Raw genomic sequence first — 27,938 nt, 5'->3', positions numbered from 1 at the left:
CCCATTCCGGATTTTGATTGGTGGAGCCCCTAGTAATCGAAGCATATCCTAATTTAGCTGCTAATCACACTACAGTGATGGTTGTCTTGGGGAAAAAAGGCAAAGCATTTTCTTAAACTATTTATTGACATAGGATTATATCAACCACATATCAAAATGAACAGTGTTCACAAGCAACAATGGAGACCTTTAAGTCAAAACAAGATCCCAAATGATTCAATTCCAGACCTGAGTGTCACTACACACTAAACAGTAAACACCAAGACGTGACAAATTAAGAAATGTGAAAGTTGCAGAGGTGCAGCAATGTTAATTTGCATTGTTAGGTTGCATGAGTCTTATGTTTTCATCAGGTTTATTTTGCAACAATTCCTGACACAAGTCTTTTAATATGACTTCCTAAGGCCAAATACTGTTAATACTCAAGTTGGAAGCTTAGCCATCAAATTACATGGTAATGATACAACACATAATTCTGTCCAACGATGACGGAACACTGGAGTGGAACACTTTAAATCGTTTTCTTGCCAGGCAATTTTACTGGGATAAAGATTCAGTGCACTCAGTTTTTTCCACTTGTTCCTCGGTGATAACAACCAAAACTTGACAGATCAAACAAATATCTCTGCTAAACCTGAGCAGTCATCAGAGCAAACATGTTATATATTAAGGGGCCATTTAAAACCACACTACTGTGGTTTCTCTGGTGTATTAATAATGTATTACTGTGAACCTCTAATAAAACAGAATTTGTTTTTAACTGTGGGGGACATGATTAAAAAAATCTGGAGGAAAGAAAAAAAAAGTTGAGTCATAATACTATACAATCAAGTTCATATACAACGTTACATGATCCAAATGTACAGAAGATATCCAATAATTCTGCTTACACACAGCTTCTTTCACAATTTAACTGGGAGTACATTTTCAAAAATGAATAATTCCTATGAAATTAGGCAGTTTTCAGACCCAACGCCCTGAGCTGGAGGTACGCTGAAATGTTCCTTTTTACCATGTTTGATTGAAGCAACTAAAAGACTTGAAGAGCCCAAGCGAATATTTTTGAATGGACCTATATAATGGATTAATCCACAGGACACAAATCTGTAGCCAGACCTCCATCAAGCTTGCATTTGCAATGAGAGCGGTGATAAGACCGTCTCAACATGATTAAAACAAACCAGGATGAACACAGGTGTACAGTATAGTTTACAAACCAAAGCTCTTCCCCAAAAGGAAGTGTATAAATTAAAGTCTATCATACAAACAGACAGCAATGGAAACAACACAAATAATTTGGTTCAAAACAACCAAAAACAAGCTGGCTTATCATTTTCTATATAAGTCATATGTGCACTGTGAATATCATGTAGAATACTATGTGCAGGGTATGGTCAATATGAAGGAAACGCAATTATAAAGACAGCCCTTCGTGACGGCCTAGGGTCTCATTCTGGCAAGATTTTAGGGCAGCAGAGGGCAATATCTATGGGCATTGCTATTAAACTCAAGAATATGGACTGCATTCTCATCTCTCATAAGTTATGATCATCCTGGAAGACACCACTGATGAGGAAAAATTAACAAAGCCTAAATACGTTTTTATATGATAAGCGATTTTCCCCCCAAAAAGACACAACTCCAAATCAGTGTTAGTGATTGGAATCTGTATGACCCTCCAAGTATTATTAATTGAATTCCAGAGAAGACTACCTTCAATGTGGCAGGACTTTGTTGGCAGTTCCTTTATTGTGACCATACCCTGTAGATATGCTTTATGAATCATAGACGTACATCCTTGGTATAAACTTTGTCCATTAGTGTAATTTGTATATTGACATAACGTTTTTAAACAACCATTTAAAACAATGACTGCAACACTTAAAATCTAAAATCAAACGTACGAGTTTCTTATAATTTACATGATTTTTTTTTACTATTCATAACAAAATGTAAAAATATTTTGTGTTTGTTTTTAAACATTTTACAATCTTTATACAATTGTTTATCAAATAATGCAGATAATTACAAAACCAAGTATTGACAAACTGAGCATAGGGAGTGTGAGGGGGTTACTACCTATGCTTCTGAGGCTACGGTATTTTATAAAGAAAAAAAGAAAAAAACTTTAAAACATGGCTTTGGGGACATGCATTCTGAAACTAATCTGTACAGTAAAAAAAAAAACCTTCCGCCTAAAAAGGACACGGCAGAGGGGAGGCCTTTTATTTCTTTTCTTTTTCTTTAAAAGAGGACAGTGCTCCTCAAAAGCATTCAATTCTAATAATAAATAGTGTACTATAAAAACATTATAAAAGACAATCGCTAGCAAGACTTAATAGGTAATGCAAATACGTTTCCGTTTCCTCTACATGTTGAAGACAATATTTGACATCCTTTAAAACAGTGATGGCAAAAACGCCAGGTCCCATCATCACATTTCATTTGAGTTGACGAGATACAAAAATGATAACATCAAAAATAGTATGTACACTTTTTCCCATAAATATTTCTTTTTTTCTTTCTTCCTCCATTTTATTTCGCAAGCTTTTAAAGCCTCCCATTATTGCCCCACAACAGGTCTAAACACACAGAAAAAGAAAAGGTTTAAAAAGCATACCGGGTACTGAAATATCAGAAGTACATTTCTCTGCTGTCAAGCTGAAACCCACAACACATTAACATAAACATGAAATAGAAGGGAGCCCAAAAGTCACCGGGCAACAATTGATTTGATAAGTTTCATGTTAGTGACGGCAAGAACAATGTACGTTAACGCATCCCATACCGGATGAGCTGATCATTTGGGTAACGGGGGTAGTGGGGGAGGGGGTTCAGAAGGCAGGGGTGGGGGTCTGGAAGCACTCCCCCTGGAGGCGCCAGTGTATCTGTATTCACCATACTGGGATCTGTAGTCAAACATGGGCGGTTGTGAGGGCTGGACCCCCTGGGCACTCAGCAGTGAGTTCAACATGTCAAAAGTGTCCTGGTACTCATTTGACTGGCCGCCGGCCGTCACATTGTGTCCGTTAGTGTCAGCTTTGTCCCCTTTGGAGTGAGGGTAGCTCCCCTGGTGGTGGGGAAGGCCGAGGGCGGGGAGGATGTCGGCGCCGTGACCGAGGGCATGTCCGGGGGCAGTGGCAGACAGGGGGGGCAGCTGGAAGGCATTCCTAGAAGACTTGCCGAGTTTTGGGACAGGGTGGGCGCTAGACGCAGGGTCTTGAGAGTGGGTTCTTTTCCGAGAAGCTGAAGACGAAGACGAGGAGGAAGAGGAAGAGCTCATTCGGGAGGTGTCAGTTGGGGCTTTTTTGCTACTCCCCACTGCTCCGCTGGTACCAGATGAATGTTTATGCGAGGAGGAAGAGAGTGAGGACGAATGGTGGTGGTGATGGTGGTGGTGGTGATGGTTCGACCGTTCCCTGTGCTTGTCCCTGCTCTTGCTCTCGTCTCCTGCGCTCCCCCTTTGCTTTTCAGGCACCCGAATTCGAACTTTAATGTCCGGATCCTGGGCTTTGCTGCCACCTCCTCCAGGCACCGGGATCCGCATCTTCAGTGAGCTACGCTCATGTCTCTCCTTCTCCAGGGGGATCTTGAGAATGATGGGCGAGGGGTTGTTCATGTCGGAAGTGGATCCTGACTGCTGCTGGTGGTGATGATGCTGCTTCTCCTTTCGCTGCTGTTGGCCAATGAGAGCTTGGGCAGCATTGGCGTACTCCCTCTTCACGCTAGCCTCCAGGTTCTCAAGCTTCCTCTTTTGGGCGGCCAGCACGTCCGCGTTCTTGGCACGGTACTCACTCAGTGACACCTTAGCCGGAGCATGGACCTCCTGGCTGGGCTGCTGCTGCTCAGATCCGCCCTGTACTTTCCCGCCTGGATGCCAAGGCTGGGCGCCTTTGTCGTCTTTGTCGCCCGTGGATGAGGACGAGGAGGAGGCAGAAGGACCAGAGAGGCTCATCAGACCTGCCAGGGTGATCTCCGATGACGCCATGGAGATCATGCTCATCATGGTGTCTGTCTGGTCTCCCTCCTCCAGGACTTTGGATTTCCCTTTAGCCGTCTGTCCCGCAGCCTGGAAGGTAAGAGACAGGCAATCAGAATAGTGGATAGATTAAGGAATTTCTACTTTAAAATGAAACAATAAATCAAGTTGCCTCAGCTGTGCTTCTTGGGGCTCAAGTGTAGAAATGGAATAAAAAGGGGAATATTGGTGTTTTACCTTCCAGTTACGAATCCGTTTTAACCGGCTGGGTGTTTTCTCCAGAATCTGCAGGAATTCATGTGTGAGTTCTGTGGGAGTTGGCAAAATATGACAATAAAATTGGCTGAGGATGGTTGATGTTTTTGTCAGCTGAGAGCCACACTTTTCAGCTTACTCTGAATTTTAACAGCAAAGCAAAGTTGTAAAGTGACAAAATATTTCTTAAAGCATTAAAAAAAAACAAAGCGAGAGCCATGTAAACAGACAAAGCATTAACGCTTTGCAGCAAGCAACCTATTCATGTAAATACATTTTACCAGAGAAGTTCCAGATTGTGTGGCTCTCTTTTCTTTTATTGATTTGACCACTATCAGTCAGCACCTCACAAAGTTACTAGACGTACACATCTACAAAGTATTTCAGTGACTTTACACACATTCCATACACATACCATCAAGTAGCCCCAAGGTAACCGTGGGCTCCACATACTCCCACCAGTGTTTGCTGTCCGTGGAGACAGGGATCTCCCAGTTGGACCATTTGCAGGCCAGATGTATGCACACACACGCCACAACAGGTGGGCTATACTGCAAGCAGAACGTAGTCAAGTGCAGACTATACAGCAGGTTACGTCCCAGGTAACGGCAGAAGGAGGAGGGGAGAAGAGAAAGACTTTTCAGACCATTCAAGGCACTGCACACAGATCTAATAAGGATTACTGGTAATTTGTCCATAGAACTGAAAATACCTGTTGGTGGCCATGAAGTATGATGTTTGGGCCAAATCCTTACTCGCTGTAATGAATAGAAATAGATAGTAAAAGTGATTAAAATCTCATTTGCATCGTTTCAAGTAAACCCATTTTAATTTTGAAATATCCTACTATTAATTTGAGAAAACTCTGTCTGTCTGTCTGCATCCAATTTTCTCCTCAATGGGTTGGTCAATCGATCTGAAATTGCACATGGGCATTCGGCATTGAGCATTGGCACAGGCAGGGACTGACAAAGCAGATTTTTTTAATTTCCCCAAATTTAAGCTGTTTATTAGCATTTTGGCAAGTCCGAAGGGATCTGAACTTGGCTTAATGCGAGAGCAGACTACGGGAAGTGGGAACAAATATCAGCTAGCCAGTAGCATTTCACAGAAATGTTCATCGGAAATATCACGCCGATATAATATCAAGATAAATAATGAGCCATAGTAATGATAATGGGAAAACGTTCAAGAAATGGATGTAGTTGGGATGCACACATCACTGATATGGACTAGTTCATTCTAATAAAAGGGTGCCTGTTGGCATTTTACCTCTGACAAGCTGAGTGCACTTGACAACATGAGTATGTGGATGGTCAATGGTGATTTCAAAAGCTGCAATAAAGGGAACAGGCGAGAGAGAGAGAAGGTTCAATCAACAAAAAAGAAACGCAGAAGCTCAACTAATACATGTCACATTAATTTAATGGAACCAGATTTCCATCATGGCAACAATCATTTCCATTTCATCAGTAAATACGAGCCAAAGTCCCAGAAAACCTGAAAACAAATACCATATTTAACTTAAATTAAACTAGAAATATCAAAGTTAAATGATAATGGAGTACACTACATTGAGTGCTTCGGCTAACATCCTGGACAAAGAAAAGTGAAGGTTAAAAGTATAGAGTAAGGACTGAAGATTTGCCATGAAAAACGTTTAATTCATTTGTTGTACCTTGAGTTGTTACCAGACAGTAAATATTAATCAAAATGAAAGTACAATTTTACGATGACCACTACTAGCATGCTCAACCATCTACATAAATGTTAAAACCCTTTTCTTAAACAAATGTCTGGATAGAGATATTGGTGGCGTGAAATGAAATGACAGTACTGTAAAGTTAACATGACAGAGAAAATAGTGGTGCTACAAAATACGAAGGCATGATCAAATGCTGAGTGTCAGAGTATGAATGTGAACTCCCAATGTCCCTGATTGCATATGAATTTGTCTGTGGAAAAGAATAAAATGGGTTAATACGGGTTCTTTAAGCAGTTCTCTAGTCTGGGGGAAATCAAGGGACGCAAAATCTTCTATCCCAAGTTGACTTACCCAAGGTCTGGAGTATTATGCTCTCAAGAATGACCAGGTCTTGGGCTTGTTGCAGGTAAGCCTGAGGTTGAGAGGACAGGCAAGTTACTCACTAGGAGGCATTTTATCTCTCGTTTAGCTCTTGCCTCATGTCTCAGACTGCCTCCTGATTTCTTTCAAGCAGCCTTACCTCATGAGAGAGCAAAAGCCTCAGCACAGATAATGCAAATAGCCCCCTAGCTCAAAACACTCCTTAATGATCAAGCAGGCGCTCACTCCCAAGTGATGCAGGCCAACAAAATGGTAAAGATAATAGTTAACATTGAGGAGGAAACCCCAAAGAGTGTGTAGGCTTTGCAGCAACTAAAAGTAGTAACGGAGTAGTATAGTTCAGTTTACAAATGATATATTCCGGGAGAAAAAAAAGCTACCTCATTAATATGGGATCCACAATATGCAAACACTCATACAAAAACCAGGGTTAATGGTCTGATTACTACATTTAACAAACATTGAATATTGTATGATGCCAGGTTATACAGACTGGCTACAAACTAAACTAAAAAGTTTCAGTTCACCAAAACTGGATACTCACATCACTGCGTACATCAGGTGATGGATCCTGAGGATTGAGGCATGCGTGTGTCACCTTTATAACGTGTTCCAGCTTACGAGGCTGCTCCTCGACTTTTGCAGCAAGGAAAAGTGTGGCAGGAGCAATGACCTGGTATAAGACAGACAGGTAAGCTCACTGGGGCCATTACATTTTTGTTGTATACTGTTTAGCGGAACAGACATGGGTGTTGTAAGATGCGGCACAACATTCAAACTTACATTTCTGTGAAACCGGGTGAATGACTGCACCATATAGAATCGATGCATGTATACGATGGCAGTATTTATCGTAAGTTGGGACCTGTTAAAGAGTAGTTAAGGGCCATGGTATGCAAGTGAGGGCACAGTCAAATCTTTAGTGTTCACTGTTCATTTATCTGTACAAATAACCAAAAACGGACCCAACTACAATGTCAGAGTTAATAATGTGGCAATAAACAACTCATCAACATGACTTAGTCCATGGTGGTGTCACTGGTGTGTGGTGGAGCCCTGGGTCCTGTACAGTATCATCAGGGCTACCCCCTCCCCCTGGGAGAGACAACAACATATGTGTCCCCCTGACTTGTATCAGTGCTATGTGTGTGGGCTGTGACTGTGACTGATCTCTAAACGAAGTGATCAAAGAAGCTAAAATACACATAATTACCACACAGACGTGGTAACTCAACGTGAACCTACATTAGAAACGACCACGCAGACTTGGTAATTCAACATGCTCCTTTAAGAGGCAGCTCACTACGTTACCACGCTAGAGGACAACCAGCCATTAACACCATTTGCTACCGTGCAAGACAACGTGCGATTTCTAACTGGCAAACCGTGTGTCAGGTTACAAGACCAGTCTCAATCCACAACATCTACTGTTACTGTCTAAGAGACAGTGGTTCTCAAAGTAGGGTCCAAGGACTCTCACGGTTCCTTGAGGGGGTTCTAAATTGAGTCTGTAACTCCTGACAGCAATACACTTGGAACCAAACGGACCCGTGTCAGAGTTAAGGGGGGGGTCCTTGAAATATAAAAGTTTGCGAACCACTGGTCTAAGACAACAAATGCCGCTACGCTCTTGAAGGCTAATGCTAAGCTAACCGATGCTAACCCACAGGCCAGTCTACCCGGGGAACAGCAGAGAGGCCTTCCTTCGTGGCGTAGCGTTAACCAACTGGGCCGCTGGTAGTTAGAAGCAACCTCTTCAGACAGACACACCCGAGCCACTAGGTCTGACCTCAACGTAAATGTAACACTGAATAACAACGAGCGGACACTGAAACATGGCGACATGAACATAGACCACAGCGACGGCATTCAGTGAAACAACACCGGCATCATGTTGAAACTAACAGTTAGCCCAGCAGGCTAACGCTGGCCAGCAGCTGAGACGATAAAGATACACATTGAGTCTCTGTCCCATGTCCTGCAGCAGGTTGGCGGCTTGCTGTCTGTACGACAACTCCTTGTCAGGATCGAGCCCCGCACGGCGGGACGGGCTGTTCTCGATCTCCTGTCGGGTGTAGTACCATTTGTTTATATTGTTGCTTGCAGAAAGAGAAGGAAACGAAGCCGCCATTACTGAGAAAGGACGATAGTTTAAAAATGTCGCGCGTCACAGGATGTGACGACGACTAGTAGGAAACGCTTGTTGTCCCACGTTGTGGCCAGCAGGTGTCACCCGAGCACCGCAAATTCACACTACTAGACCAATGGTTCTGAAACTTTTACATTAGGTCTCCCCTTGACTCTGACAGTATACAAATGTAACCTGTTCCATTTGTATACTCTCAGTTACATACTTGTAAGGGTCAATTTAAACCGTCCTAAAGGAACCTAGAGTCCCTGAAATCCACTTTAAGAACCACTGCACTAGACTACCCAACTCCTCCAGCAGGCTACTAGTCTCTCCCACAGTACCAGTCTGATTCATTATATCAGTGGTTCTCAAACGTTTTCATATCAAGGATCCCCAATGAATAATACATAATAATACATAATAATAATGTTTCATATTATTTATTATATTAAAGGTAGGGTAAGTGATATTTTTTGGTTAAAACAAAAAGTATTTAGTTAAAAGGTTAAAATACTATATTCTGATAGTAATCATTGCTATAGAGTGTATTTTCAGTAATGATGTCTCCCTGTCTCTCCAGCTCTTTAATAAACAGAAAATACATTTTTCGGTAGGTGTCAAAATCTCAGCCAATCAGGAGAAAGTACCCAGTTCCAATTTTGTCTGCTCATTTGTTAGTGTCATCAATTCCAATTTCACTTGTTTAATCTGTATCCTGATTGAGTTCTCTGTCCTGGTTGGATAAAATTGGAAATTAAACTGAAACTGAAACGAAAATGCTTTTTCTGTTTAATAAAGAGGTGGAGAGACAAGGAGACTCCTAATACTGAACAAACACTCTATAGCAATGAGTACTATCAGAATATAGAGCTATTTAACACTTATTTTAACCAAAGCAAATCACTTACCCTACCTTTAATATGTATTCATCCGTGGACCCCCACCTGAAAGTACTTTGAGCCAGGGACCCTTATAAAAGATGTTGTTAGTATTAAATAGTTATGCAACGTTAATTAATTGAATACATAGGACTACAATGGAAACAATCCCCAGGACTTTTTGTGTTATCCTTTTAGCCTAAAGGCCCCATCTTTCCAGGCTGTAGATTGGCTTTTGAACGATTTTTAAAAATTCTGAAAGTACCACGTGCTGTTTACATTTTTCACTAATAAAGTATTCAATCAAAATAGTAAAAAAAAATATAACAAAGCTTTAATTTTTTTTCAAGATTTTTTAAAGCAGATCTACGAGCTCACAATGCATGGCAAAGTTGTTCTCAAAGTGGGGCCCGGGGACGTGAGCTTGTAGATCTGCTATTGTCAAAGAATCTTGAAAACAATAGGAACATTTGGAATATTTTAAAAACCTTTTAACACAAAGCTTGTATGGGGGTCCCTGGCATATATTTTGTGTCATCTATATTATTTTCAAATGGGGGTCGGCGGCCAATTAATTTACCGAACCACTGTCTTAAATTATTTTATTTCAAACTTGTTGCTAGTCAGTGTAGTCTAGTCTGTTACTAGTCTATTTCTTTTTTTCCCCCAAACTTTGCTGCTAGTCTATTACACTGGTTAATTTCAAACTTCATTAGTCAGTTATATTGATTTATTTCGGTCCGTTACATTGTACTAGTAAGGTATTTTATACATTTTCCAGTTCTTTCAGTATGTATTAGGTTTCATATTGTGATTCAAGTAAATTACCAATATGACAGACCTTATTCTTATTGGGATTCCTGTGTGTAAAATCTTTCAGGCAGGTGGATGGACAGTAAAGTAGCCTTGGGAACCATGAGTTCCCAGGCCATGTAGGCCAAATAGGTTAGGTAAGGAGCCCATCTCGCGTTTCCGTAGCTTCAGGGAACTTGATGTACAAGTACACCCCCTGGACATGATGCTAGTATGTCGCAGGAACTTACCGCCAATCCAACCCTTGATACTGAGAATCTGATGCAGAGTGCCAAGCACAGAGGTACTGGGTACCATTTTTATAGTCTTTGGTATGAGGGGATTGAACCCCCGACCTCCCAGTTACAGGGCAGACACTAACCACAAGGCCATCGAGCTGGGTGGACAGTGGAGGAGAAATAAATAGGGAGTTCATAATCCCATAGCATCACTGACACATTTTGAATTTCAAGTATGTATTCTATAGATTTGTTTTAAAACTTTTATTCATCCAAAGTAGGTTTGCTGAGCACAAATGCTTGTTCAGCCATGTGCTGCTTTACACCCAGTAAGTTACACACATCTGAGACTGAGCTGCCCAGTAACACCTTTCATATACAATTGGACACTTAACAGGTCCACTGGAGCAATTATGGTTAAGCGCAACAATTGTTTTCACTTCCCTGTGCAGATTTTTTCCAGCTAGTCCCAAGTGCACATCCTCTTGATAAAATGGTATCACCATACTGTTTTTTGCGATTATATTGTGATATTATCTTTAATATTTTTTTTGTGGTGTTTAAATCAATACCAAGCCTTACTGGTGGGTTATACCAAATTAAAAGTATGCACTATGCAGACAAATATATATTTAACCAAGATAGCAAGTGAAAATCAGAAAACAATTTATTTTTAATCACAGAAATGTTACAAAAATGGACAGATAAATGAAGCAGAATACAGTGATGAAAATGTTTCAAAACAAGACAAAAGCAATAAAATCTAACGCAAGTTATTTACACTTTTCCAAATCTTTCAGCTCGCTTCATTTTCTTTGCCTGGCCCTGTGGGGAGGACAAAAACAATATGCTGTCACTCTCACATGCGGACATGAATTCCATAAGAGGTCCAGACATCAAAGACACATTTAAAATGACAAAACTGTCTTGATGAGAAACATAAGTGTTCAGCTTAATTTTATACTCCATCGCGTGAGGGTGTCACTTGCCTAACAGATCTACAAGTTTACAATGATCCAGAATGCTGCAGCACGCCTGGTCTTCCACAAAACCAAAATGTCCATGTCTCCCCCCAAAAATGATGTTGGCGGCCTACAAGGCAACCAAAGGCATGGCACCCCCATACCTTTAAGGCCAGATCCAACTCTACAACCCTTCCCACTCACTTGGATCAGCTAACACAGGAAATGCTGTATGAGCCTTAAATGGCCTGGATAACACTCCACATGTCCTACACTCTTCTCTCTCCCTCCTGGCTCCCTAACTGTGGAACGAACTCCCCATTGCAATCAGGACTACAGACTCGCTCCAAATTATCCACCACAATCTGAAGACTCACATCTTCAGACTCTCACCCTACCACTTTATTCTCCCTATACCCCTTCCTGCTGCCTTTTCTTTTGATTGATGCTAGCGACTGACCAAGATATGGCTACTATGCAGACATATCTTGGTCACATGTTTTTTTCCCCGTTTTTCCCACCTATAAATGTTAAGAATGTGATTTAGATGGCACGTTATTAAGACAGATACTAGGTTCATTGTTTACCTGGTATCCTAGTTTCTTTGAGGTACTACACTCTCTGCACTCCATTTATGTGATTATTTACCTTGTTTATTGACTAGACGCTTACTCTGCTTGTTCCGATCTCGCACTTGTAAGTTACTCAGGATAAGAGCGTCTACTAAATGCCTAAATTGTAAACGTATCGCGATGTAAGGCGTTGTTAGCTTGTAGATCAGTTATTTTTGGCAAGGGACACCATTGTACTATAAATTTGACCTAATCTATTGGACGGTATGAAAAGGAAGAGAAAACTACCTCAGAATCTCCTTCTGCAACAACTGCAACTGCAGCAGGAGCAGCAGCGCCTGCAGTCTGGACTCCAAACCTCTCCTTCCTTTTCTTCAGCTTCTCGTCCTCTTCAACCTGGAAAACACAGAAGTAGCAATCATGAAAATTAACAATACAATTCAAGAGAGCACACTCACACTACCCTATCATATTCTATGGCTAATCATTGGTACCAACTGACTCTTTTCATCCGGTTCTTATCTTGTCACACAAAAAGTAAAAACTGCAGTCTTGTGTGTTTCGACAAGTCTACAGACTGCTATTCTCCCAGTACATTCACAGCAGAAAAGCTATAAAAAAATGCCACTGGACACTGTGCATATAAATCATACTGTATCAATGATTTAAAGATTTCACCAAATGTACCCACTGTTATCTAAACCTCCTGTGGCTATGCATTTATTTACCTTTTGTGCAGTCGAAGAAACATTCACGCCAAATCTTTCAGCTCTCTTCTTCAGCTGATCTATATTCACCTTCACAAGACAAAGGGAGAACACATTAAACACTGTTGTCTCTTCATTACTGTTTGACATAAGGAAAAAACAACAGCTACATTTAAAGAACAAATCTAAAAACACTTACAGTAGATTTACTGTTTGCAAGGACACCTGTGAGGGAGAGAAAGAAGATTGATTAAATACTTTATTAGCCATTCTGTTAACAGTACACATAGTACAGTCAAAGGTTATGCTAAAAGGATAACATAAAAGGGTGTTTGATTCACAAACCTGGAGAAGGACTTTTAGCATCGGCGGGTAACCCAAATCTAAACACATGAGAGTGCATTAATTTCAGCAAGGGATATAAATGTAACTTCATTAAAATGCGGAGAGGGATCATGTTTCAACACAACAGCACAACGAACTGACCTTGCAGCACGAACAGCCTTCTTGCTTTCAGCTGTTGCAGGCATGTTGAAACGCTCGGCTCTTTTCAGCATTTTCTGGAGGATAGAAGTTAAAGTTGACATTCAGTAGGAGGCTGGAGCACATACATGCGTTGCCGTTGATGCATGCGTTGATATCATGTATCATACCCATATGGTTAAATGATCAGAATAAACGTGACTGAACTTAATCATCTGACACAGAAGCTATGAGCATAAATAAAACAACAAATGTGTGCTGCTGAAAGCCCAATAACATACAAACATTTGGCAGATTGTCAGTCACTCATCAAATAAATGGACAAGAGGACCCCAGGAAGACTAGCAACCACTTTGTGGAAGCTAATAGGGATCATAATAAAGCATAAAGAGCACAGACCAACTTTCTACTATATTTTAGAAAGATGCAGCATTTGCTTGTTATGGAATATTATTGTCCAAAACTCTCCTTCTGTCAAGTCTTATTGCAACTAAGAAAAGTCCTACAGTATATATATATATTTATTCTAGCCTTCTGCCTGGCATGGTCAGACTAATATCACTGCGTAGATATTAGTCTGGAATCTCTGTTTGGAACCTGCATTTCCAAGAGGCTGATTTCTTTTTTTTAAATGCCTCTGGTGATAAACCCGCCGCCCACATACTGGGCCCTGATTGGTGCCCCACAACTTGGGGGGCAGCGAAATCCGATCACAACCGAGAGGGTCCAGACCTAATCTGCCGAGGGCAATTTTCATTTTCATTTTTTTTGCACTGGCAGATTCGTCTGGTTTCCAGGCTATATATATATATATATATATATATACATATATATATATATATATTCCACCCTAAAAAACAAAGCATAGGAAAATGTGAGAGTATTGTGTGGAGAATTTAAGAAGTATTGTTGGTGTGTTATATTTGTCAGACTACGGTTTAATAAAACCATTAAAAGGAACTTGAGCTAGAAGTTTCAATAGGTGCTTGTCCAGTCCATACACACTCAAGGAGGTGATCAGGACATCACAAGGTATAAAGCAATCAGATGGAGTTGATATATTTTAGAAACAAATAATTTGTTAATACCTCACTGGAAGACACTGGAGGAATTATTTTCACCACTTTCTTCTCATCAGGCCTGCGGGGGGGGGGGGGGGGGGAAATTGATATAATAATAAAGATGGTTGTTGACTTGATGCATAGGAAACCCAGTATAATAATAATAATGCAGAATATAGGTAACAAATGAATTGTGTATGCTACTACAGACAATGTACAATAATGTTTTTGCAAACTAATTCTACTGTAGAATAACTATTAACAAAAACAAAAGGACGTGCTTCAGTCAGAAGTGGAGATATAACGGCATGACATTTCACAGAAGGAATCTGAAATACCATGGTATACTGTATACTCCATTAATTAAACCACTATGGCCCATTGGACATTACAGGGAAAGACTTACAGTTCAGAACCGTGGTTGCTTGATACCACTCATATCTTAAAATGAATGGTATACCATTACATCCCTAGTCAGAATAATAACATAAAATAGAAATAAACTACTACTCACGTCTCACTATCATCAGTTTCAGGAACCTCCTTCTCAGTTTTCATGTCGGCAGCACCTTCTTCAACTTTATCAAGGTCCTTAAGCCAAGATCATATGTCATTAGTCACAATTTGATAAAGAACACACTCTAGAACCAAGAGGAACAAATAGTGAAAAATCCTATTAAGTCTCCAGTGTATAAGAAATGTACCTCTGTGTCTTCTGCCAAAACATCATCTACATCCACATCTTCCTCTGTTTGGGAATTAAAAAATAAAACAAAACGGAATGACAGAGAGACAGGTGAGGTAGGTATTTTAGTCCAAAATTAAGAAACACAAACATGAAGCACTTTGTAACATTGTTTAGAAAATCACTATTCTATACAAATAAATTCATTATCATTATCACTATCATTATCACCATGCTCCTCCAAATAGGCTTGAAGTCGGGCAATGAGTTCCCCTTTGTTACCCTTGCTGTCCAGACCCCTGGCCTCACACTCCTGCCTCAGCTCAGCAAGCTACGGGGACAGAAACAAACAGGAGATGTTCAATAAGTAACCTGGGATGTAGCTAAAACAAGTGGTGGAAAAAGTACTCAAATTTTTTTGTTAAGTAAAAGTGTCAATACTGCAACGTAGAAATACTTTGTTACAAGTAAAAGTCCGGAATTACAAATTTACTTGAGTAAAAGTACAAAAGTATTGGCATCAAAATGTACTTAAAAGTACCAAGAGTAGAACATACTCAATATGCAGAAGGTCCCATTTCACAAGTTTTCAAATGTATAAAAATCTTTTGAAAATGGCCGAAATATATATATATATATATATAGGACTGAAGTAGTTAATTAATGTCATGTAATAATAATCAAAATCTACAATTGATTGATTGATGTAACAACGTAACTTAAGTTTTTTTTTTAAATGGTGGAGTAAAAGTACAATATTTGCCTCCAGTAAAGTAAAAAGAAATACCTCAAAATTGAATGGTACTTGAGTAAATGTTACTTTACACCACTGGCTAAAACCTACCTAAAATCAACATGAATTCATGCATTAGCTTTCATCTCAGGCAAGTGAATACATACAGTCACAGTATCACACTAACCACACAATAAAACCCTTACCGGAAATGTAACCATTCCATTCAACCCTGAGTGCTAAGGTTTTACGACCTTTAACGTTAAATTAACTCGTAAAAGGTATCTGCCACAAACAAAAGAAGCTACGGAGGTCGTTTTCGTCAACTGATACGTTGTATCTCACAACAAAGATACGTCCATTTATTCACAGCCTTTAGAATAAACATGCACACACAAACACACATACTGTATGTTAGCTAGCTACGTTAGCCGAACAAGCGCCATGAACACGCGCGTCCGTCTGTTTATCCGTTACCCGGCATTTATTGACTTCATTACGATACGTTTTTTTTACACGGTGGCTATCAATGGGCATTAATACATTATCATCCTGGAACAAACCGACTGTTATTTAAAAAAAACTAGACATATCTAATGTTACAAACCTTAAGCTTCTGGAGCTCTATTACTTCAGCCATCTTTCTTTGTTGATGTGATGTCTTCCGCCAATCGAAGTGGAGCTCTTCTGCTTCTGATAGCATTCGCCGCAATTAAATGTTTCACACTGCCACCTGCTGGAGAGATGGGCCATCTAAAACTACAGAGTGGTTTACCTGAACAGTATAAACTGTAGCAGAGGAGAAGAACAGTCCAGTGGTGTAAAGGAGCTAAGTACATTTACTCAAGTACTGTACTTAAGTACTGTACTAAATTCTTTTTTTTTCTTTACTAGAGTATCTCCAATTTTCAGCACTTTTACGCAGGCCTGAATTTTCGTCATTTTAGGGGCAAGGCCACTTGGCCTTTGGTGTTGTCCATTTTTTGAAGGCACAAAAGCCAAATGCCAGGGCAGGAAGGCCATCAAATAAAACAAGATGTTAGTCCATTGAAAGAATTAATAGAATTTAAGGGTTAAAGGTAGGGTAAGTGATATTTTTGGGTTAAAACAAAAAGTATTTTGTTAAAAGGTTAAAGCACTATATTCTGATAGTAATCATTGCTATAGAGTGTTTGTTCAGTAACAGGAGTCTCCCCGTCTCTCCAGCTCTTTAATAAACAGAAAATACATTTTCTGGTAGGTGTCAAAATCTCAGCCAATCAGGAGAAAGTACACATTTTTAAGCTTCATTTTTATAGTGTTCCAGTTCCAATTTTGCCTGCTCATTTCTTAGTGTCATCACTTCCAATTTCACTTGTTTAATCTATATCCTGATTGAGTTCTCTATCCTGGTCGGATAAAATTGGAAATGAAACTGAAACTGAAACGAAAATGCATTTTCTGTTTTATAAAGAGCTGGAGAGACAAGGAGACTCCTTTTACTGAACAAACACTCTATAGCAATGAGTACTATCAGAATATAGAGCTATTTAAAACTTGTTTTAACCAAAGAAAATCACTTACCCTACCTTTAAGTATGATTTTTAATTAAATATTTAGACTATCTGCAGTGAAATAAATAATGGTATTTACAATCTGATCCATGCTCAGCCCTGCACCAATGAAAGTCACTGGATTGGTTTAAAGATGGGGACTCACAGGAGTTAAGAATTCAGAATCTCAACAAAAGACACTGGTGTCTACATGACAAGAAAGAGACACTGGTGTCTACATGACAAGAAAGAGACACTGGTGTCTACATGACAAGAAAGAGACAGAGGAGACAGTGGTAGTAGTCACCTGGGGCATTAAGGCCACTGTGGCCGCAGGGCACAAGGTCAAACTGAGGGGCAAGGATGGCCATGGCCTTCGTGGCCCCCCTGAAATTCCTGCCCTGCTTTTACTTCTACTCCACTACATCTCAGAGGCAAATATTATACTTTTACTCCACTACAATAATTTGAAAACTTTAGTTACTAGTTACTTTGTAGCTTTTGATTATTATTACAAAACATACATTACCCACTTCAGCCCTATATACATTTCAGCCATTTGAAAATAGCAATGCGCTGCGATGCGACACATTGTGAGCTTGTAGATCTGCTATTTACAAAAGATTTTTATACATTTGAAAACGTTTGAAATGGGACATTCTGCATAATTATTGCTTTCTACTTTTGGTACTTTAAGTACATTTTGATACCAATACTTTCGTACAGTAATCGTAGTAAATTTTGAATTCCGGACTTTTACTTGTGACAGAGTATTTCTACATTGCAGTATTGATACTTTTACTTAAGTAAGAAATGTGAGTACTTTTTCCACCACTGAATTTTCACTAAGCACAGCTTTGAATACAATTTTTTTTATTCTAAAACACAAGGAAACTCACTATAGCTTTCACATACAATAACAAAGTGCTTAATTTAATTACATGACATTCACAAAAGGCTATGCCCATACTTTTATATTTTTGTTTTAAACACCAGGGTATTTTCTTTTATATTATTATCAGTGATTTGCAGTGAGAAGTTATCTAGGCCTATAACCACATAATTAACCGGTTCTCCATCTGGTAATAACCTAGCGCGCATACCGCATACACATTAGATCCCAATAGAGATGTAAACCTAACCAATGCATTATTTTGCAGGTGTGTACGAAGGACTGTGAGTGCATCCTGAAAGGGTTTCCTCATCTTCCCCACATACAGTTTGAACAGACACTGCCATCTGGTGATACACAGCCTTCAGTGATGAAGGGATTCTCTGGTAGCCTATGACAAGGTTTCCTGGAAGCCCATCGATTCTGGCTAGTTTCCCATATACACCTACTATACAGTATCTTTATGGCCCCAGTTAGAAGATGTGTTAAGAATTAGCAAACAAATCAAGCAAATGAGGAATGTATTTAATTTATCAGGGCAAAGGTTGTCTGTACAAGACTGTCACCCAGGGACCAAATTAGGCCATAAGCTTTTGATTAAGTGTCTGGTGCAATGCATGTTTCATTATTAATTTGAACAATTTAAACAATGTCTGTAATGTCACAAAATAGAAGAGACATGTATTTGTCCCATGAATGCAGCGCTTTAAAAAAAGTAAATGATGGGCAAGATGGTTATGAGAATGTGGGTGAATGAAAGTTCAAGTTTCAAGGTTCAAGGTTCATAGTTAGCATTCATGAAGGATGAAACGGATTGGAATAGGATATGTTGTGATTGCTGACAATGCTGACATTGTTTAGAATAGCTGTGTGTCACAGTTTGCCATCAAATTTAAGACAAAAGAACAAAAAAAACAGAGTGACTTATAGTTCTTTCTGTAGTAGGGCAAAGCCGGATGAATTTAGGGGGTCACAAGTGCTTAAATAATCCTTATTAGCATTGCATTCCTTCCTTCTCTTAGCAGTGTTGTGTGACTTATAGTTGTAAGTCACTAGCCAGCGCTACTAGGCATACATCTAAAATACAGGCATTACAACGTTTCTTGATGTTGTAAAATCGCAAGAGATCTAGATGGCTATTAGAGGCACTTATCTTCCCTTCAAGCAAATTCATCATATTTTAATCTTCAGCAAGAATATCAATCTTCTGTTCGGTTATGTTGAGCTTTGTCTCTTTCAGTATAGACATAATCTATTTAGGAGAAATGTTAACAATAAACAAGCATTATTATTATTATTATTATTATTATTATTATTATTATTATTATTATTATTATTATTATTATTATTATTATGTTCATAATTCTCAATACACTCTCACAATGCAAAAAAAGGTTTACAAAGTGATTACATCATCACTGTATGAACAGACGTTTTCATGAAAAAGTATCCACTGTGCAAAAATATGAATGAATAGATCAGTATCCAACACACTGTAAGCATAGTACTATAATTATTGATGTTGCTGAAGGAAGGAAGGAAGCAAGTCAGTGCAAAGTTCACATCATTCATATCATTTTCAAATTGTACTGTAAGTGTCTCTTAAGTGCATATATGTTCACGTTAAAGACTCAATCTCGTGATCTCCTCGGGTTATGAGAAAGCTTATTTTTACACTGCTTGGTTTACTGTACGTACGTACGTACGTATGTACTGTATACTGTATGTCAGGGATTATGCGACCCACAAAATCCCTGACACATACAGTACTTCTACTGTAAACACACAATCACTACACTATAGGCGCCTCTAAATCTTATGGGAGGAGGCATCGCAGAATCTCATAGGGTAGAAGGGGTTTGGTCTATTATTTTGTGGGGGTCAGAGTTGAAAGAGTTTATAAAGCTGATTTGCTCTGGCTTGCCACTCAGAAAAGGGATATTTCGGGCAGCACTCTGAGAATGCGGACGGCTCTTATACCTTTGGTGCTGCTGGCAGTAGCTTCATGTGCTGTGGCAAGTAAGTATAGACAAAGCAACTTTTAAACACATTTTTAAAAATAGAAGGCAAAATGCATGCAGTATTTATGGGTAATGGTCAAAATAAAGGAAACACTGATTGTTTCTGCTGGTTTTGTTCTGACATGGCAGCAATTTCTGGTATGGTTCCTCATTAGTCACCTTTTGAGGGCTGCATATTTTATTGCTAACATTGCAATAGTGCAAAACCGACACGTCTTTTCTGGTGAGAGCAGGTGGTCGTGGTTGTTGTAGTCTCTGATTCTGGAACACTTCTTTGTGCATTTCATGGAAGGTCCAGTCAGAATCATTAGGTTAGTACTGAATGGTTGACATTGATCCTGTTCTTAGAGAGATGACTACTTCTTGGCCAGATAAAGGCACATTACACAGGATAATACTCGGTGTTAATTCAACTCTGAGAGCGTTAAAATGTAAACAAATGGACCTGTAAGTGACCAATTGTACACTCAGAGTTACAAATAGAAAAAGTTACACTGAAGGTTTTACTGTACAGCCATTAAAGAAGACACATTGTTTTCAAAAGACTTTCATCATTTTGAAAACAATGTGTACATAGTAATGTTAAGTGTTAAATCATTGTCTCAATTATATTTGGCTCCTTGGCTTACAGCTTCAGTATAGGAGTCTTTAGTTTGGCAGCTCTCGTAAACCATTACCACTCTTTTCCGTTTAATTCCAATACATGGGCACACAAAAACAAAGCCTCTAAGTATATAATAAACTCATACATACATACATAGCATATGCATATAGTCACTGTCAATTTGAGAGTTACAAAGCAATGTAATACTGTTGTTTAACAGGAACTATCTTTACTTGTGGATTAAGGATACCGTAGTCTCTTTAAAAGGTCAAAAGTTCCTTTAAAACAAACAGGTTTCTTATAAAATGTTCATAAGGAAACCATAGTCTCCATGTACACAATTACTGTAGATGTATAGTCACCTTTTGAAGTTTCAAGGCCTGTTTGTGTAGTTTCAAGCCATTCCCATGTGATAGGCCTATTCACTGGACCATGAGTGTAAGAAAATATGCAGAGAATTTGACCTTCTTTTCATCTTTGTCATATGATCACTGAGGTTAACATTATCTGATAAAAAATAGTTTCACCCATCAGCGACACCTTACAAGGGCTATACTCAATATAACATTCACCATAACTCAACTCATTATTTTACCAAATAATTCATCAATAGGTTGTATTCCAGTTCAACCTTGTGACAAACTTAAAGCCAAACCATGAGTAATAATCCACACAGAACAAAATCGGATTTAGGTATGGCTCTACGATCTGTCAGTTTACAGTTAATTTAATATTAGCCCTCTTTGCTTTTGATCCAAATTAATCCATTCTTAATCTACCACTATGTAAAAAAAAATCAAATGCCTCCATGTGAGAGAACTCACGCATGCACGCACATGCACACTCACTCGCACACACACACACACACACACACACACACACACACACACACACACACACACACACACACACACACACACACACACACACACACACACACACACACACACACACACACACACACACACACACACACACACACACACACACACACACACACACACACACACCCCTGACTGTCACATGAGAGGGATTTGGAGGACTGGATTATAATTTCAACAGTCAAGCAGCACCTTCAGCCACAATCACATTTGGTCTCATCAGTGATAGAGGAGAGTGATGGCGAGATCTCCTATAAAGCAATGATGAATTTGTTGATATCTCCATGGTATGAGAATACAATTTTGGACACTTTAAATAAGTTGCAGCACAGCCATGAAAATACATCTCATATTTTGCAGGAGTACAGGTGGGAACACTAAAGCTTAATTTCATAAATCAGGCTTACAAGGTGAAGATATAAAGAAATTGACTACCGTATATACAACATATTTCCTAATGTGAGGGAAATGATAAGCCTGTGGCCTTTCAACACAGTGTTTCAGCTCTGCTGGTTATTTAATGTATTTCAGAGCCCAAAAACCGCTTCACAAGATATCCGTCATGGAATTCTAAGATGTACCCAGTCTGGAGAGATGGAGACGCTCGCTACAAAGACTCTTGGAAAGGTATGCCTATTTTATAAGTGGTGTGTGTGTGTGTGTGTGTGTGTGTGTGTGTGTGTGTGTGTGTGTGTGTGTGTGTGTGTGTGTGTGTGTGTGTGTGTGTGTGTGTGTGTGTGTGTGTGTGTGTGTGTGTGTGTGTGTGTGTGTTGTCCATCGATTGTTGAATATCTTTATATAAGGTGGGAGATTATACCCAGTATAGAGAATTTGGTAGGCTGTATTCTCAGGCTGTATTGTAGCCTATGAAACAATGTTAAGTGTTTCCTGTCTGCTGTTCTACAGGTGGAAGGGTGACTTTCAATGTGGGGAATGATGCACCAACTCTGACTGGAGCCAAGGTGACCTTCACCATCGACCTGGAGTTTCCTCACAACCAGAAAGTACAGCCCAACGGACAGGTTGTCTGGGCTGAGGACTGTGTGATCAATGGTAACACACACACACACACACACACACACACACACACACACACACACACACACACACACACACACACACACATGCACACACGCAGACACACACACACACACGCGCACACACGCAGACACACACACACACACGCGCACACACGCAGACACACACACACACACACACACACACACGCACACACACACACACACACACACACACACACACACACACACACACACACACACACACACACACACACACACAGGCTTTCTTAGACAATACCTTGTGCATATATTTTAACAGGCTGTCATTATGTCATTATGTGTTGCTATAGGAACTAGATATCATGAAACTGAGCCTGTGTACCCAGCCCCGAACACAGAGTGGGAAGATGTTTTCCCAGATGGAACACAGTTTAAGAAGGACAAGCCACCTGGCTACGTGTATGTATGGAAAGCGTGGGGTAAGTGAAGCTTTCTTCTCCTTAAGATTCTAAATCACATTTAAACATGTATCTTTCCACGGGTCAGAGAGTTTTCTGACCACATGGCATGACCTGAAACATGACCCAGAATGGATTATGTGTAAGAGCCTTTAATTTGGCTCATATGATCATATGCACTCTTCAACTTTGCCTTTGTTAGACTCTGTATTGCCATGCCTTTCAGAGGAAGAAGAATATACATCATGCATTAGCGTACAAATTAATCTTTTTTAGAAACACAACACCACTTTCACACAAATCAATTATTTAAACATGTAATGTATACATGTTTATTTATACATGTAGTAAAATGTTAATTGACTTCCTGTAAGGCACACACAGTACAGAGTACAGTATATACAGGCATAATATTCAGTCAAGTCACATTTGCATGGCTAGTGATGAAGGCTGGGGGATGATTCTTGAATTACTGGATATAACTAAGCACAATTACAATATTGTGCTTATTTCTGAGTGTCGGTAGCAGTAGTGAATTAATGCACAATGGTGCCACATGATTTATTTGTCATCTTTGACCAGGTCAGTACTGGCAAGTGTCAGATGGTCCATCCTCCTCACTGACCATTGCCACAGATGATATCCCCCTGGGTTCCTACACCATGGACATTGTCATCTATCACTACCGCAGCAAGGAGAAGTTCATTCCTTTGGGATATGCCTCCACTCAGTTCTCCATCACTGGTTAAGAATTCAATTTATAATGATATTTGATTTTAGATTTTAAGTATGATCCATGCACTGTTTTTTATTTGTTTATCCATAGTTGTATTTCTTAATTCATTTCATGTTTTAATTCTTTGAGACACACATCAGTGATTTTGACCAATAAGCACCTTTGTTTGACCCGGAGAAGGCCTTCTCCAGGCCTTCCCCGGAGAAGGCCTTCTCCGGGTCAAACAAAGCAATCACGTGACGTTGATCCCCTTCCCCTATTCGCTCATACTAGGACATGACGTATGTGTAGGCAGAAGAATAACCTGTAGTGGTTTTAGCTTTTGGCACACAATAGGTGATATGCTTATGGTCTGAGTGTCCTACTGTGTCTTCAGATCAAATCCCCTTTGCTGTGTCTTTGGACCAAGTGGATGACATCGTGGCAGGTGACATGCGCTTTGTCCAGAACCGGGCGATCGCCTTCACCATCGCTCTCCATGACCCCAGTGAGTACCTGAGCAACGCAGACGTCACCTTCAACTGGGAGTTTGGAGATGCAAGTGGAGCCCTCATAACCAGAGAGCTGACAGTCACCCACACCTACATTAAGTCTGGCTCCTTCAAGCCCCGTGTAGTGATCCAGGCAGTCATTCCTGATAAGGCTTGTTATCCCCCAGTTGTTGACCCTACTCAGGCTCCTGGCCCACCTGCTGACCAGGGAACCACAGGTAACAAACAGGTGTCCATCGTTTGGAACACCCTAACTAAAGCCCAATAAATACTTCATTGTATGGTCATAAGACAACTGTTTGCTAATGCTTTTATACAACACACTGAAAATTAACATGGACTAACAACTTGTTATTGATAAAAATCTGATCTGTTCGCAGTGAACGCTGCTGTGTTGGCGTCTGCAGTTCCTCTGATGGTGTCCACCAAGGCATCAGTGATAAATGTGAACGTAGGTCCCGCTGATACAGAGGAAGATAACTCTGAGGAGGAAGTCTCCAGTTCATCTAGTACTCGACCTGTACAGGAAACGGACAAAGTGGGCAAGACGTCCTCCCTCATCAACCCTGGTCTGCCAACTGATCCCGTCGGTGTCGATGATCCCGTCGCCAAGGCACTCGGGTCAAACAGTGAAGCTGGGACTGGATCTGTTGTAGGTTAGTGAATGAAAATAAGTTAATGCTATATGTTTTTGATACTGCAGTTACTGCAGATGAAAATATGCATGTAGCCATAACTCTGGTCTGATTTTCCTCTTAATTGTATATGGTCCCTGATAAATAAACTAACAAAGTAATAAAAGTAAGTTTGTCTTTAAATGGATTTGTTCTATTGTGCTTAAAGTGGGTTTTAATGTAGTTTGTTTCACTTGATTGTCTGGTCAGCTGATAATTCATTTTTCTCATAAGGTGCAGAGAGGACTTTGACTCTGATGGGACAAGCTACAGTGGTTGTGGTGAACAAACGTGATGCAGATGACAAATCTTCAGATGATGACTGTGTGATTTATCGATATGGCTCCTTCTGTACCGGGATTGAAGTGATTGGTGAGTTGTGTTTATGTTCACCAAAAATATAAACAAACATCAAATGGAGGTCTACGATCATTTACACAATTTTCAATTAATCTCTTTTTCCATAATGTTTAACATCTTTTTTCAGAGGGTATTGAGAAAGTAGAGATAGTGCACATGGACAATTCTGTGATGATGACACCTAAGGCTGAGAGAAAGGTGTTGGATCTTACAGTTACTTGCCAGGGAAGGTGAGTATTACCACATTATAAGTTAAGAACTTTAATCAGGTCTTTAAGAGAGAACCTTATTAATAATAATATAACAACCTCACGATGAGTAAAGATGTATAGGTAATTACAAAAACTAGTCTCAAGGACAATGCCGGTGGTGTGTCATGTTTAGCTTATTGATAATGACTCACTCACTGTTGACAATACTGCCAATTTTCCAAATCATACTGTCGTTCATGTGGTCATCAAGGAAGCCAATGTTTCAATATAGTATGAGTACAGCAATTTCTATATTCTTTCTCCAGCCTTCCAAAACAGGTGTGTAGTGTGATTCTGGATGCTGAGTGTTTGAGGCCCATCCACACAGAGTGCAACATGGTAGAACCATCAAACGAGTGTCAGCTGGTGTTGCGTCACTTCTTCAATGACTCTGGTGTCTACTGCATCAATGTGTCTATGACCAATGATGTCAGCCTGGCTGCCACCAGTACCAAAGTCCATATCAGCACGGGTATGTAACACAACCCTGTCATGGCGAAACGTACCTATAAGACTTAAGTGATGATAAAATCAACGAGGGTGAGCACAACATGTGATGAAACATTCCTTTAATTTGCTAGGGATCCCTAGAAAAACACCATCTTTCAGCATGCTAGATGATAGAGTCTCCATAACCATCTTGTCACAAGAAATTGAGTGTAGCCCCAAGTATATTCCTGGTCAGATGTCCTGTCATGCATATGCAGGGTGGGGTTAAGGTGAAATAGACAATAGATACTGTATAGTAGAATAGCAATAGAAAAAACATGACTTCTAATTATCTTAAGATCCCCCTCAGGCAACAGTATAGGATCAAGCATGCTTATAATATAAACACCCTATACCTCAGGCTATCCCACACCCATCACAATGTACAGTACATACGGTATAACCACGCACATCCACCACCACAATTTTAGAGTGAATGTAACACATCAATTTAGCATTTATAATAAATATCAGAACCCGTCACAATAGGACATACTGGAGCACAGCACCACAACCATAACCCTCATTTATGCTTCGTCAAAAAAGTGCGGTCAACATACTGCATGATGGATTTTCAACTGGAAAGAGCATGAGGCTTTAGCTTGACTGAACACTTCCATCAGTTTGAAAACATTGTCCATAACCCACCCTCAATGACACTGAAATGATGAATCCATTGTTAATTTAATTTACGCATATTTTGAGTTTGGTTTATAATTATTATGATTTCTAGTTTGCTTAATACTATAGCAATATAATAACAGGAGGGTCTTTCTCATTTTAGGTTCTGATCTGGCCTCATCTGGCACTTTCGCCATGGTGATGGGAGTCTTGATGGTTGCCATGGCAGTAGGAACAGTGGCATTCTCTTACAAGTAAGAACTGACTTGTGTTAGAAATAATTAAGTCAGAAGCATGAGCTCGGCCCTGGCCTCCCTACTGTGGGGTGACTGGTGTAATACTGGTGCAGGGCTGGTGTAGCGCCCAGGATCACTTAGGAAATTGGCACCGGGTGAAAAAAATGGGTTACAAAAATCGCGGGATAAAAATTTAGTAAAAAAAAAAAGAAATAATTAAGTCAGTTAGAAAGACAGTAATCAATTTGGCCTATAAATATGTTTTTGCTCATCAGCTTGGACACATGTTTCTGTATGGTTAAAACAATTTAGGATTAGAATGTTATTTCTTTCCCCTTTCATTAGGCGATTCCAGTCTTATGGTCCTCTCAAGGAGGATGTTGGGTCTGCTGGGCCCCAGGTCAGCCAGACTCAAAACTGTGGGACTGCAATGTTCTGGAACCTTGTGAACAGACGCGGTGCTGTGGACAGCTGTCCACTGTTGCAGGACAGGCTGGTGTAAGCCCCACCCAACCCACCACTGCCAACTACATGAGTCACCTGGGATGTGTTTTTTATACTTTTATTCCCCTTTTTTTGTCTTAAGTAAACCTCATGTTTATGGCATGAATGTTTATGGCTTTATGGCTTATTTTCTTTAACTTTCAATCACTGTCAAGTGATAATTTCCCTACTGAAGTAATGTTTGTCTCAGGCTACAGAGTACATTTTTATACCTATTGAGGCATGTTTGGTAAAATTTGGACAAAATAAATAAATTTGTCTCAGTTTTACTTTTGACTTGTGCTTTGATTATATAACATGTTTGCAAAATAGTTGATGTAGTAAATATTCAATTCAACAAAATCCTTGAGGGATTATCTGAATTTGAGAGGTGTTGGCTCCCTCACTGCCTCCTTTCCCTCAGTGAAGTAAACTGCAGCCTCCTACCCTCACTTACAAACAGTGAACAAAAGCACACTTGCCGTGCATCACATCGAACTTGTGGTCAAGGCGAGCCAAGGCCTCAGCAATTGCAGTGGAGTTGTTCAACGTGCACACACACAGTCCTCTGGACCATGGCCAGTTCTCCACTAGATTATTATTCAGATATTGTATCTGCAAATGTAT

At 39.8% G+C, this 27,938-nt stretch overlaps 3 protein-coding genes across 7 annotated transcripts; 1 reads left to right on the top strand and 2 right to left on the bottom strand.

Moving 5' to 3' along the window:
* Positions 1–125: 125 nt before the first annotated feature.
* Positions 126–8,460, bottom strand: ccnt1 (cyclin T1). Of its 2 annotated transcripts, none has more exons than XM_080445469.1 (10): positions 8,276–8,460; positions 7,104–7,185; positions 6,865–6,993; positions 6,291–6,351; positions 5,507–5,569; positions 5,082–5,150; positions 4,947–4,992; positions 4,650–4,870; positions 4,217–4,287; positions 126–4,069 (listed from the first exon to the last, which is right to left on the bottom strand). In XM_080445469.1, the coding sequence occupies exons 1-10, from the start codon at positions 8,449–8,451 to the stop codon at positions 2,801–2,803; spliced, it is 2,187 nt and encodes a 728-aa protein (XP_080301595.1). In that variant the 5' UTR covers positions 8,452–8,460; the 3' UTR covers positions 126–2,800. The 2 variants fall into 2 exon arrangements, with proteins under 2 accessions (XP_080301595.1, XP_080301596.1); XM_080445470.1 differs by having other exon boundaries at positions 127–4,069; positions 4,650–4,813.
* A 2,549-nt stretch (positions 8,461–11,009) lies between these two features.
* On the bottom strand, positions 11,010–16,246 carry sarnp (SAP domain containing ribonucleoprotein). Of its 4 annotated transcripts, none has more exons than XM_080445510.1 (11): positions 16,171–16,246; positions 15,062–15,161; positions 14,850–14,893; positions 14,660–14,736; positions 14,173–14,224; positions 13,088–13,161; positions 12,947–12,984; positions 12,801–12,826; positions 12,623–12,691; positions 12,183–12,290; positions 11,010–11,185 (listed from the first exon to the last, which is right to left on the bottom strand). In XM_080445510.1, exons 1-11 carry the CDS (start codon positions 16,201–16,203, stop codon positions 11,138–11,140), a joined length of 669 nt encoding a protein of 222 aa, XP_080301636.1. In that variant the 5' UTR covers positions 16,204–16,246; the 3' UTR covers positions 11,010–11,137. The 4 variants fall into 4 exon arrangements, with proteins under 4 accessions (XP_080301636.1, XP_080301637.1, XP_080301638.1 ...); XM_080445511.1 differs by having other exon boundaries at positions 11,010–11,179; XM_080445512.1 differs by having other exon boundaries at positions 12,207–12,290.
* Positions 16,247–19,948: 3,702 nt separating this feature from the next.
* Positions 19,949–27,330, top strand: pmelb (premelanosome protein b; the record flags this gene model as incomplete). The annotated part of the gene is made up of 12 exons (XM_080443885.1): positions 19,949–20,006; positions 22,025–22,120; positions 22,400–22,546; positions 22,863–22,991; positions 23,553–23,714; positions 24,083–24,415; positions 24,578–24,853; positions 25,106–25,243; positions 25,359–25,461; positions 25,749–25,954; positions 26,756–26,846; positions 27,174–27,330. 12 exons carry the CDS (start codon positions 19,949–19,951, stop codon positions 27,328–27,330), a joined length of 1,896 nt encoding a protein of 631 aa, XP_080300011.1.
* Between the last annotated feature and the right edge of the window lie 608 nt (positions 27,331–27,938).

This window comes from Gymnoscopelus braueri (assembly GCF_963280865.1).
Source record: "Gymnoscopelus braueri genome assembly, chromosome: 12".
NCBI lineage: Eukaryota > Metazoa > Chordata > Actinopteri > Myctophiformes > Myctophidae > Gymnoscopelus > Gymnoscopelus braueri.
This window is presented reverse-complemented; position numbering and strand designations above follow the sequence as displayed.

Excerpts from the sequence above, each read along its gene's own strand:
- ccnt1 (XM_080445469.1), bottom strand. The coding sequence starts at position 8,451 with ATGGCGGCTTCGTTTCCTTCTCTTTCTGCAAGCAACAATATAAACAAA. Across the intron at positions 5,570-6,290 it reads CATAATACTCCAGACCTTGG|CTTTTGAAATCACCATTGAC; the intron begins GTAAGTCAACTT and ends CCTTTATTGCAG. Across the intron at positions 4,070-4,216 it reads AACGGATTCGTAACTGGAAG|GCTGCGGGACAGACGGCTAA; the intron begins GTAAAACACCAA and ends CTTACCTTCCAG.
- sarnp (XM_080445510.1), bottom strand. The coding sequence starts at position 16,203 with ATGGCTGAAGTAATAGAGCTCCAGAAGCTTAAG. Across the intron at positions 15,162-16,170 it reads TAGAGCTCCAGAAGCTTAAG|CTTGCTGAGCTGAGGCAGGA; the intron begins GTTTGTAACATT and ends CTGTCCCCGTAG. Across the intron at positions 13,162-14,172 it reads CTCCAGTGTCTTCCAGTGAG|AAAATGCTGAAAAGAGCCGA; the intron begins GTATTAACAAAT and ends TCTATCCTCCAG.